Genomic DNA, 11,798 nt, shown 5'->3' on the forward strand with positions numbered 1-11,798 from the left:
CGTGGCCGGGATGACATCATCACGCCAAGACGTAAGTGCGCGCCGCGCAGTGAGGGAGAACTGCACGCGTGATGTGTGGGGACATAATGGTGGATAGGTAGGCAACACGCTTTAGCTCTGCAAGTCGCTCATCAACTGTTGATTCATTTCCAGCTTCCGTCTCGGTCTCCTCGTCTTCGTCCACACCACCGCCCCCCACCCAGACTCTCTGCTGCTGCCCCCTCGGACTGACCGACGCCCTGGACCGCAACAAAATGCCTAATATCAAAATATTCAGCGGGAGCTCCCATCCGGACCTGTCGCAGAAAATAGCAGACCGCCTGGGTCTCGAGCTGGGGAAGGTAGTTACGAAGAAATTTAGCAACCAGGAGACTTGGTGAGTCGACCTGTTTTTCTGTCCGCTTTAAGGACGCTCAGGCTCAGAGGTGTGTCACGGCCGCTGGTGTTCCAGCCTGGCGACATTGTTTTAGCTGGAAACGTGGTGTCACGGTGAATCTGCCGCGCGGCGTTGGTAGGAACTTGTAGTCCACGCGGGGGCTGAGCGCTGACGTTAACTAACCAGCAGCCTGCTTCATTTTCAGGGAGAAATCGTGCTCATTTGGCTGATCTGATAATATCTTATCACATACCGTGTTGACACACTAATTTTTCTGACTCAGCATCCCCGCTTGACCCGTAGGCAGATCAGATCACACACACCCACAGGCCGTTGTTTACTCTGCCTCATCTGTCTCCTGCCTGACATGGTGCGTTAGCTCCGTGGCACTAAGTGATGTTTGTCTTGTCACCTGTGTCCTCTGGCAGCGTGGAGATAGGAGAGAGCGTTCGTGGGGAAGATGTCTACATTGTGCAGAGTGGTTGTGGGGAGATCAATGACAATTTGATGGAGCTGCTGATCATGATCAACGCCTGCAAGATTGCCTCAGCCTCCAGAGTCACCGCAGTCATTCCATGCTTCCCCTACGCCCGACAAGACAAGAAGGACAAGGTGGGGGTGAGGGATATCTGTCTAATTACTTCTGTCATGCCATTTGCCCTCCAGCATCATGACAAGAAGCCTGCTGCCATGTCAGTCAACACAGACTCCTCAATGCACATTTACTTTGTTTTGTTTGTTTTCCTCTCCACCATCCTGCATATGATACAGGAACAACTGTCATGCCCATCTCCTTGTTCCCTCTGAAGCTATTTGCCTGTTATCTACTCCCATTCCAACATTTCACTCATATTGCATGAATTGGAAGTTTTGCATGTTGTATTTACCAAACCTAAACTGTCATTAATGAGTAGAACTGTTAGTTTTTTGATACTGTGATGTATGAAATAAGTGTTGTATTTAATGCCACCAAATAGTAAGACAAAATATTTATTTTGAATATATTTAAGTTGTTATTGGAAAATGTAAACTGCTTAGCATCCATACATATGGTACATACAGTGTACATCAAAACAGTGATTTTTGTATATCAGTTATCTTAGTTCATGTAAAAAAGAAAATAGTAAAAATATCACTGACCATTAACTAAATTTTGTCACTTTAAAAATAGTGTTTTCTAGACCCTTAATATTGACTCTTTATAATTTAAGGGAAATGTTAAGCTCTCAGTTAAGTGTTATTTTTAGAAACAAGCCTTGCTTGCCAGTTCACTTATTCCATGTGACTGAAGAGATCTATTTTCATTGCAGAGCCGTGCTCCTATCTCTGCCAAGTTGGTAGCCAACATGTTGTCAGTGTCAGGTGCTGACCATATCATCACAATGGACTTGCACGCCTCTCAGATTCAGGTGAGCAACATAAAAGCAAATCAAAACAGTGCACCTTGTTTCCCATCCTGGCAATTTTGGTTTGCATCATAATCCCACTTTAGCCTGATTTTTGGAGAGCCTGTGTTAAAAACATGACCTTACATTTACCTTAATCCTGATCAAGACCTTCAATGACATAAAATAAGCCACATCTTTTGCTAGCCCAGTGGATAAACTGTTATCTTTTTCCAGGGTTTCTTTGATATCCCAGTGGATAATTTATATGCAGAGCCAGCTGTTCTGAAATGGATCAAAGAAAACATCCCTGAGTGGAAAAACTGTACCATAGTGTCACCTGATGCAGGAGGAGCCAAGAGGTTTGTCAAAGCAACTTGCCATAAATGTTATACCCTTCAGAGTAGTGTACAATCTTACCTTATCTTCACCAGAGTTTACCTAGGATTAAGCTTCTGTTGACTGATTTCTGATTTGACGTGTACAAATACAGTTTTATATACTTACTCAAGCACACCAGCTCTAGCTCATGAACATTATCATTTTCCTTTGCAGGGTCACTTCAATAGCAGACAGGCTGAATGTTGACTTTGCCCTTATTCACAAGGAGAGAAAAAAAGCAAATGAGGTGGACCGCATGGTTCTTGTTGGAGATGTGACAGATCGGGTCGCTATTCTAGTGGATGACATGGCCGACACATGTGGAACAATCTGTCATGCTGCTGACAAGTAAGCCCTATTATTTGTGGTAAATAAACAGAATCACAAAAGTCTTGACCACAGACCTGTTTACCACAGTCTAATGTGGCTACCAGAGCCCTAATAAGATAATAGAAGGTGATTTCATTTTGATACCTTTGTTCCAGGATATATCCAGTGATGCATGTGGATAGCTCTAAAGTGTTGTACTTCTTGTCCTATAGACTAATTTCTGCTGGAGCCACCAAGGTGTACGCCATCCTAACCCATGGCATCTTTTCTGGCCCTGCTATCTCACGTATCAACAATGCTTGTTTTGAAGCTGTCGTGGTCACCAACACGATCCCTCAGGAGGAGAAAATGAAACATTGTCCCAAGATACAGGTCAGGATATATTTACTACAAATTAGGGTAAAGTGGCTGATGTTTTTTGATAGTGAGTAAAAACAATGCAAGTTCCATTAAAGGTGCCTGTATTTAGTGTGACATCAACTAATGAATTTAATCGATGTTCTCAGTAAACTATCCTCACTACTTGCCATCTTCTCTGCCTCCAGGTTATTGATATCTCCATGATCCTTGCAGAGGCCATCCGTAGAACTCACAACGGCGAATCTGTGTCGTACCTGTTCAGCCATGTCCCCTTATAACTGATGATGTTTACCATCAACTTTTTTTTTTTTTGCTGTTACACCAAATATGAGACGAGGGAATATCCCCGACCCAAACACAACCATATGAAAATATGTTCAGCCAACTAACCGCGGGGATAAAAAGAAAAAAAAAAAAAGAGAAACAACCGTTTTGTCTTTTACTAATCCCAACCCCACTCACATAAGTTCCTTCTTCCTTGCACAGTGTCTGGGGTACCAAAGTAATCACAAGCTACCATTTTAGGCCAGCATATTTATTGTACATGGATAAATAAGAGTTTATCCACTATCCTTCTTTGTACCCTTTTCATAACATTTAGATGCAGGGTTTCTCTTGACTATTTCACCTTTCCAGGAGTCCTTACAATCTGTTGTCACAGCTTGTATGAATATCCCTGGCAGGTTCCAGTGGTCAGGAGAAGCATCTGGCATATAAAACTGTCTGTTACAGTGCTTTTTTTGTTACTATAAACAACTGTAGTTTTTCATGTTGCTCTTGTTATCCTCTTATGTTTGAAAGATTATGATGAAGTGAATGTGTATTGAACTAGTTTACCGTGCCACTGAAGCTCCACTCAACCAAGAGTGCCTCAACAGTCTGAAATGAAATTACTTTGTTCCCAGATTTGATCCAGTCCCCCCACTGTTATTTTACTTTGTTAATTTTTTAACTGCATGCAGAGCCTTCACAAGTCTTAGACTGCGGTAGACATTTTGGGATGTTTCTTTCAACTCTTGAGGTGCCCTCATTGAGTGGGGTTTGCTCAGTGTCCAGAATATATCCTTTGAGGTCCTACATTGAAAATCTTTCTAAAGAGAAGCTGTTGGGTTTTTAGCTCGGGGTCTCTGCAGGCAGGAGCTTCCTTCAGAACCCCCCCCCCCCCCCCCCCCCCCCCCCCAAAGTCTGAATGGAGGGATTTGTCACTAATGTGCATATTCCAAACCTGTGTTTACTTTTTCAATATGATGAATGCACCAGTCATCTGAGGGTACGTTCCTAATAAAATTAAATATGCGTGAAATCTTAAAAATGGCTTTTTCTTTATTTGTTATAAATTGTACATGAGTTTAAAATGTAATTTTATAAATATTCAAACAAGCTGATTAATCAAACATTAACTAATTTAAATTACTCCTGAACATTTGCTAATTTGGTCGATGTTTCTATCCAAAGCAATTTCAAAGTGAGGGATTTTATCAAAGCTTTTGTGTTCTCAGGAGACATGAGTCCTGGGAATGTGAAGCTGTGGCAACATGGAGGGAGCTAACAATCTGCACTGACACATTGCTGTATGCTTGTTTTTCTTGTGCATTGAATGAGGAATTTCACCACCAGAAATTAATGAACTGCAGTAAACCGCATTTTGAGTATTAGATATTCAACAATATAGCTGAAAAGTTTATCTGTAAAAAAAAAATAATAATAATAATTTAACTGTCTGATAACAATTCCGGATGAAAATGCACATTTTTAAATCATGAAGATGAGTTATTCGGAAGTGAACATATACAATATCGGTGTTGGTGCACACATGAAAGCAAAAGACTGAGTAGCGATTAACCAATCACAGGCCGGATGACATAATGGTTTTAACCAATAGTAACTAGAAGAGGCGGGCGATGACAGTGAACCATCTTAGCGATTCGCCTTTATCAATACAGTTATATTTACGGGCTGGAGCAGAAAGCAAGCCGCTGCTGTTAGAATAGAATAAAGAATAAAAGAAAACTAGTTATATTTGCAGACCAAATGGCTGCTATTGCTGCCTTTAATTTATAAAAAACAACAGCAGAAAATTGATGTCGACTGCAGGCGATTTTCTGTAATCTTAATTCCTGGTTCTGACGCTTTACCACAGAATATGACGTAAGTAACATGAATGCCATGTGTATGATCTATTATATAATCTGTTCATTTTCTTTAATTATTTACCTGTTTTTTTTTCTTTATTTCCAGTTGTATTCTGATTTTCTTATATCAGTGCAAGCATGAAACAATTTGCGGTTTTATTTCCCTCCAGAATAAGTATGACAGGAAGGCCTGAGCAGACACCAGATGAAGAGCACCGTAGGTACTCAGTGGTTCATTTACAGAGCTACTTGCATGGCGGCACCTCCAGCTTGCTGTCTACCATCCCCACCCTTGTTGTCTTCCCTGTGTACAAGACTGTTTTCCGTCAACAAATCCACAATTCCACAGTTCACCGGGCAGTCGGGCAGCTCTACAAGGAAGGGCCTGTGAAGCTCTATAGGGGTGTGGTCCCTCCGTTACTGATGAGGACACTGAATGGCACATTGCTCTTTGGGCTGCAAGACACCCTCCTCCGCCAAACCTCTCTGACATCCCAAACTGTCATCCCCACATCTGCTCTTCCTGCTCTGGCCGGATTTGGTGCAGGTCTGGTAGAGGCTGTGGTATTTACCCCTTTTGAACGCGTCCAAAATGTGTTGCAGAATGGCCAGAACGACCATCAGCTGCCCACCCTGAGGAGTATTCTTGTCAGGCTAAGGTCACAGAGGCTGGCTTTAGGGTACTACAGAGCCTTTATGCCCATTGCAGCCCGCAATGCTCTAGGCAGCTCACTCTACTTTGGCCTGAAAGGGCCTGCATGTTCGGCTGTGGCAGGACAGGGGCTCCCTCCAGTGGCCTCCTCCTTTGTCTCAGGGACCCTGACCTCCATGGCAATCAGCTTGGCTCTGTACCCTCTCTCTGTGCTCGTGGCAAACATGCAGGCACATGTAGGAGGAGAGACGAAAGGGGTTATGGCTTGTTGGAGGATGCTGTGGGAATCCTGGCAGCAAAGTGTGGCTCTTCTGTACCGAGGAGCTTCCCTTGTCATTCTGAGGTCGTGTATCACGTGGGGCATCACCACCGCAATTTATGACAGACAACAGAAACATTCAGGCTAGTGGGGCAGAGAGAAAATCTCTGTAGCATGTGAAACTGACAAGTCGAAAATAGTCATCTTAATATTGTTTTCAATATTTATTACAGTAAATTCATCTTGCCAGTCAGCAGCAGTCTAGTGGGAACAAATATTCAATCAAACCAAGATCCACTGCAAATTTAGAATTTCAGAGTTCACCAGCAAGGGGAAAGCACCACTGCCAGAATTTCAGCCTTAATCTCCAAAGTTATGGACAAGTATTTATCATTAACCAAAGTTGATTGCTCACTTGAGATAAAAATATGCTGGTAAAAAACGATTCACTATGCTGCCATTGTGGTACAGGGAAACTTCTCCAGACTCATACATGCACCTGTAATGTCCTCTACGACATTGGGAGAGGTTTTTCAAACATGCAGAAGTTCTGGCATTTATTTACATCATAGAGTAGGAAATAACCTGGGTATGAAGGGAAGATGGAGGGTGATATCTACCAAAGATCACCATAAGTGCATGTGCTTCCAAATACAGCCATGGAAGTATGTAAAATGTAGACAGCTTCAGGGTAAGTGCCACTTGTCTTAACATCATATAGTTTTTTACCTAAAGGGATATAGTTATATTTCACTGTGGGCTTCTTTTAATTAATGAAATACAAATTCACAATTTAACTGGAGACCATATTTCTTTGGCATTGTGTTAACAAATCCAAGGTGTAAACTTCTCTACCTCAAACCCAGTGGATGTTTATTATTCACAATGTAGCTTGTTTGACTGAAAGAAAAATGCCTGTAATCTCCACATATACTTGTGAAATCGCCACATAAAATAACTCCATTTGCTGAAGGTTTTTTTTTTTTTTTTTGTGTAAAGTGCATTAATAAAGTGAGAGTAATAATCAAACACTGCATTTAGTTGGGATTGCCCTTTTTGTCTTCTTGTCAAATCGTGTTATGTCATAATCAGCCCACTAGATGGTACTGTGCTAACAAATAACACCAAACCAACCCCTAAAACAGGAGCTCAGTGGTCACTGAGCAGGTTAACGGTGGCTGTTGCAGGCACAGGGAGGAACAAATGATTTCAAATTATTACAACATCTGGGACAAGAACGGGCAACGAAGTTCAACGGGCAGCCTATAAAATGTCAGGCCTCAAGCGTGTCCAATTGAATTTCTTCCCGTGAGCTTTGGGAGCCAATGAGAGGCCGAGCCTCAGTGTCCATGTTGGCGTGCTGAAGGGCGTGTTGCCTCTATTTAAACCGTTGTCTTTGCACGGATTACACACAAACGCATTTTACCTGTAGACGACTCAGTAACTGCGCACCCCTGCACCAGGTAAATTTACTTATTTCTAACTTATACATCCGAGAACTGTCAGTTTTTAATCATGCGCTGAAGAAGACAGAAAATCACTGCGAAGCATCCTGAAGCAAACATAATAATTAATTTGAAGGCATGTTTTCTATGTGTCTGTCAGAAGATTGTGCGTGTGTTATGTAACATCTGAGGTGTGGGCCATACACCCCAGTATGACAGCTTTCATGGTCTGAGACTCTGACCTGTGAGACTGTGACTGTGTGGAGGGTGGATGTACCTGGCGGCGCAGCATTCCTCTGCACCCAGCGCTGTCTGTCTCTGTCCATCACCAAATGCTGTTTTTACGCGCGATGCTGTCACAGACGGGCCTGTAACAACTATTTTCACCGCTTACATCCGTACTCTGATGTTGCTTTGGACTGCTGTGGACGAGGGTGCGTGTAAAATGTAGGTGTGGACTGTGAGCTACTTCCCAGTTTGCCAGGCACTGCCCAGAGAGAAATCTGAAAGCCTGGAATCCTCATCTTTTTATTTATATATATATATATATATATATATATATATATATATATATATATATATATATATATATATATATATATATATATATATATATATATATAAATAAGCATAATAAACTGCACAGAAAACTAACAACTCTCATCTGATAGAAGCACTGACTATTTTTGTTTGTGTGTGTGTGCGCCCAGGTGCGTATTTAACATTTACCCAATCCCTTTAATGACCTTGTTAATGCAAATCATTGTACTGTGCATGTGGAAGCCAATAGTTGTAACTAACAGAACAATGTAAGATGACACCATATGGAGCTGTTTGTCACTGAGGAAAGGTAGGTGATAGAGTAGGTACGTGCTGCTGCTTGTCAGTGGGTTACATAACTCCAGCTTTCAGCCCAGTACTCAGCAGGTCTTTTTGTTTTTTTGTTTTTTTTTTTAACTGTGGTTCAAAGGTGGGGCTTGATTTGCGCACCTGTATGGGCATGCAGCCACTGCAGATGAGATCTTGATTGGCTGGATGACAATGTGTGCATTCTTTCTCTTTCTCTTTTTTTAATTTGAGTTGCCATCTCTCCTCTCTCACTCTGTTCTCCCTTAGAACTCTTCCAAAATGAGTGACAGCAATCCAGTAAACCAGGAAGTTGAGCAGTTTAACAAACAGAAGTTAAGGAAGACTGACACACAAGAGAAACAGCATAGGCCAACCAAGGAGGGTAAGAGATGTTTTTAGTATGTGTCTTTCATTATGAACCACAATTTTCAAACATTGTATCACAATTACCTGCAGGTATACACCCTGCTACCTGAGATCTTGTTCTACTTAATAGGTTTGTTCAGGTGAAACACGTAATCTATTTATTTTAACATCTCTTTCTGCTCTGAGTAAATGGCGCTTTGTGCTACCCAGCATGTCTTTTTTTTTTTTTTTTTTTTTTTTTTTTTTTTTTTTTTATGTCAATATTTGGCCTAGAAGATATACTGTGTGGCAAAACACTCATCCTACCCCTCCAGAGGGTGACAGGCTCCCTGCTGACTGACTTCCTCTGAATAGTCCTGGCTGGTTTGCCAGTGGGAAAGCACACCCAGGTGGCTCTACTGGTGAATGTTGGCTTTTCATGACTCTCCAGTGCTGCAATTTACCACAAATTATAGTTAAATGTAGAAATAACACAGTATTCTTCTCATAAAAACATACATTTAATTTCTGGGCTGCATTTAATTTCATTGCTGCAGTAAGTTTACAACTTGTGATGCATACTTGATGAAATAGTAGAAAAATAGTTGTGCAATGTTTGGAGTTGCACAGACAGATGCCTAAATCCCATTGTCATCTACATTTTCTCAATTTGTGCTTTAAGGCAACAGAAACTCTGTTTTACAAAGTTTTGAGTATAAAAGGAATTCATCTAATAGAAGATGCCACCATAGATAAATGATTTAAATGAGCAAACACCGAAAACCCTGGATCCTATAATTTCCCATTAAGTTTTGCTTTTTGATAATTAATCCTTCTCATTTTCAAAATTTTGTGTGGGTTCCCTGCTAAATTTCTTGAGTGCTTCTTAAATTATTTGCACTCCAGTCAGTACACACCTGATGATTGAGGGGGACACTTTATCATTGACTGGATGTTTTGTCAGCTTATTAACTGAGCCGAACACATGAGTGTAGCCATCTGCCGCACCAGCTGCTGCAACAAAATCTTGCAAACCATCTTTGCTATTTGACACTAAAGCTTTAAATTATAATTGTTTTGTGTGTCTCAGTAGTAGTTTAAACACAACTGATAGATATAAACACAATGTTGTCCATTGGTTTCTTTAATGCAATTCAAGATTGCAGAATTTTATTATTTTGTCTGTCGGGCCACAATGACCATCTGTTTGTTTTGGTTCAACAGAAATTGAAGAGGAGAAGAAAGCCATGAAAGAGGAGAAGTAACAGAAACACTTCTACCATGGTTCCTCTTTCTCACTCCTGCCCTGTTGACCTACTCCTACACCAATTACGAATCCAGTCTGTCATCTCTGCTCCTGCCACTGTTTTCTTTACCACCATTTACGTTTGATCAGAAATGGGGTTTGGGTTAACACTATGGTGCAAGCTCTGTCTGCAGTCTTAAATAAATGAATTCAATTGATATATTTCAATATGCTTTTTCAATGCAGTTTAGAGAGTTCTGACAGGAACAGCAAAGTCAAAAAGTAATTGTATTTATGATAATCAAAGATACAGCAATGTTAAGAATACAATAATGGCGCCACTAAGGACATGGTCTGAAAAGTAACACATAAAATGATTCTTCTTTTAATAAAAATCAATGTGTCAAAATTTTTTCTTTTTTTGTTCCCCCTCAAAATACATTTTGCTAAACCATCTTATTTAAGCATATATGAACAGATTTTATCACAGGACTGTCCAAGACGGCCAAGATGTGCAATAACTTTGAATCATAAAAGACAATCCTGCTGGTACTTGAATTTTCCTAAGTGTCTAATTTAAAAAATGTTTTATATAAATTACACAAAAGACAAAGTAGATATGAACATTTTTACCTATTTCGTCCATAAGCGGTCATATTGACCGCACAGAATTTCATGGTATTGAATATTGAATGTCGCAATTATAATTGCTCAGCAACTACTACTGTCTGTCAAGTCACGATCGGTCTCGGATTATACAGAGATCTGTATTTGTACCATTGTGTATATATCAAAGTTTAGAGTAAGGAGACCAAAGTCTAAAATAAATGAGCGAAGGAAGAGAACGATGACAGCTGCCATGGCGTTGGAGATGCTTCAAAACTTGGACAGCGACGATTCTGATGGAGGGGATCTGTCAGAGGTGGAAAGTGACTGCAACCTTTCCTGGGTAAATGAAAATAGGGCTTCATCCTCAGACAGTCAGAGTCCGTGCCAAAGAAAAGGAATTGACCTTCATTGGATACTGCCAGGTGAGCTCCGCTGTCCTGTCTTTTTCTCCTGCTGCTCCACTGTTATGTCCCGTGCTGCCTTTTTCTCCACAACATTATTATTATTATTATTCCAATTAGCCGATTCTTCTTATTCTTACTATTATTGTTGTTGTTGTTATAGGTCTTCCCGAACCAGTACATGCCCTGAACCAAATGTGTCCAATCTGCCCACGAGTCATCTCGGCTGGAGGCAGCTGTGGAGAAGGGGAAGGATGGGACCGTATGGACAGTCCTTCAGTCATCTTAGCATCCAGGGAGAAGGCAAAGTCAGAATGTCCTGACTGAAGCTGCTGGCCCCACAGCGTACGCAAAGTGCAATATTGAGGATGTGCTCAGAACATTTTTGTGTGTGATGTCATGTGATGGCATATCAGAACATCAGGGACGATTTTTTTGTTACAAATGTTAAAATAAAATGTTTAACTATCGTGTATAATACTTAAAATTTTTGTGTTCGTGTTCTGAGTTATGTTGAATTCTATCGAGAAAAAAATGCAATAATTACGATTCATGATGCTATAAATGTATAATTAAACTTGTTAAAATATACATCTTGGTGTTATTTAGTTTTTTTTTAGATATAACACAATGAATGAATTAATGTTTAACTGGGTATTTTTCACGAGAGATTATAGAGTTTGGAATCAAGCGGTCAAAATGACCGTTTACAGCAATTCCAGTGTTGTGTTGTGACAAAAAGATTCATTTATTCAAAAATTTTCTTCATTCTACTCATACTTATTAGCTTACAAGAGAACAAAATTACACACTTGGAGCCCTCTGGTGTGAGCAATAGAGGAGCAAAACAAGTGTAAAAGTGATTTGCATTGTCCAGTTTTTCTAGACAATGAGCATTTATATTCAGTTTGACTTGAAAGACCATGAGTTATATAGTGCTTATAAATGTAAAAACAGTAATTTCTTCAATTTCAAATAATTGAGTGAACCTTACACAACCGATGGAGTCCCTCCTTCTAGATTTACAG

The 11,798-nt window shown here is 40.5% G+C and overlaps 3 protein-coding genes across 5 annotated transcripts; all 3 read left to right on the plus strand.

The window, feature by feature from the left end:
* The first annotated feature begins 36 nt into the window (after positions 1–36).
* On the plus strand, positions 37–3,984 carry prps1b (phosphoribosyl pyrophosphate synthetase 1B). Of its 3 annotated transcripts, none has more exons than XM_029512181.1 (7): positions 37–376; positions 805–1,008; positions 1,686–1,785; positions 1,999–2,123; positions 2,317–2,490; positions 2,685–2,844; positions 3,018–3,984. In XM_029512181.1, exons 1-7 carry the CDS (start codon positions 255–257, stop codon positions 3,108–3,110), a joined length of 978 nt encoding a protein of 325 aa, XP_029368041.1. In that variant the 5' UTR covers positions 37–254; the 3' UTR covers positions 3,111–3,984. The 3 variants fall into 3 exon arrangements, with proteins under 3 accessions (XP_029368041.1, XP_029368040.1, XP_029368042.1); XM_029512180.1 differs by having other exon boundaries at positions 805–994; positions 1,687–1,785; XM_029512182.1 differs by having other exon boundaries at positions 805–988; positions 1,687–1,785.
* An 836-nt stretch (positions 3,985–4,820) lies between these two features.
* Positions 4,821–6,023, plus strand: LOC115050240 (solute carrier family 25 member 53-like). The gene is made up of 2 exons (XM_029513061.1): positions 4,821–4,980; positions 5,135–6,023. The coding sequence occupies exons 1-2, from the start codon at positions 4,976–4,978 to the stop codon at positions 6,021–6,023; spliced, it is 894 nt and encodes a 297-aa protein (XP_029368921.1). The 5' UTR covers positions 4,821–4,975.
* A 1,166-nt stretch (positions 6,024–7,189) lies between these two features.
* Positions 7,190–10,169, plus strand: LOC115049513 (thymosin beta-a-like). The gene is made up of 3 exons (XM_029511783.1): positions 7,190–7,338; positions 8,437–8,551; positions 9,739–10,169. The coding sequence occupies exons 2-3, from the start codon at positions 8,449–8,451 to the stop codon at positions 9,777–9,779; spliced, it is 144 nt and encodes a 47-aa protein (XP_029367643.1). The 5' UTR covers positions 7,190–7,338; positions 8,437–8,448; the 3' UTR covers positions 9,780–10,169.
* The last annotated feature ends 1,629 nt before the right edge of the window (positions 10,170–11,798 follow it).

The sequence above is a fragment of the Echeneis naucrates genome, chromosome 10, assembly GCF_900963305.1.
Source record: "Echeneis naucrates chromosome 10, fEcheNa1.1, whole genome shotgun sequence".
NCBI classification, from domain to species: domain Eukaryota; kingdom Metazoa; phylum Chordata; class Actinopteri; order Carangiformes; family Echeneidae; genus Echeneis; species Echeneis naucrates.

Excerpts from the sequence above, each read along its gene's own strand:
- prps1b (XM_029512181.1), top strand. The coding sequence starts at position 255 with ATGCCTAATATCAAAATATTCAGCGGGAGCTCCCATCCGGACCTGTCG. Across the intron at positions 2,491-2,684 it reads ATCTGTCATGCTGCTGACAA|ACTAATTTCTGCTGGAGCCA; the intron begins GTAAGCCCTATT and ends CTTGTCCTATAG. Across the intron at positions 2,845-3,017 it reads AACATTGTCCCAAGATACAG|GTTATTGATATCTCCATGAT; the intron begins GTCAGGATATAT and ends CTCTGCCTCCAG.
- LOC115049513 (XM_029511783.1), top strand. The coding sequence starts at position 8,449 with ATGAGTGACAGCAATCCAGTAAACCAGGAAGTTGAGCAGTTTAACAAA. Across the intron at positions 8,552-9,738 it reads GCATAGGCCAACCAAGGAGG|AAATTGAAGAGGAGAAGAAA; the intron begins GTAAGAGATGTT and ends TTGGTTCAACAG.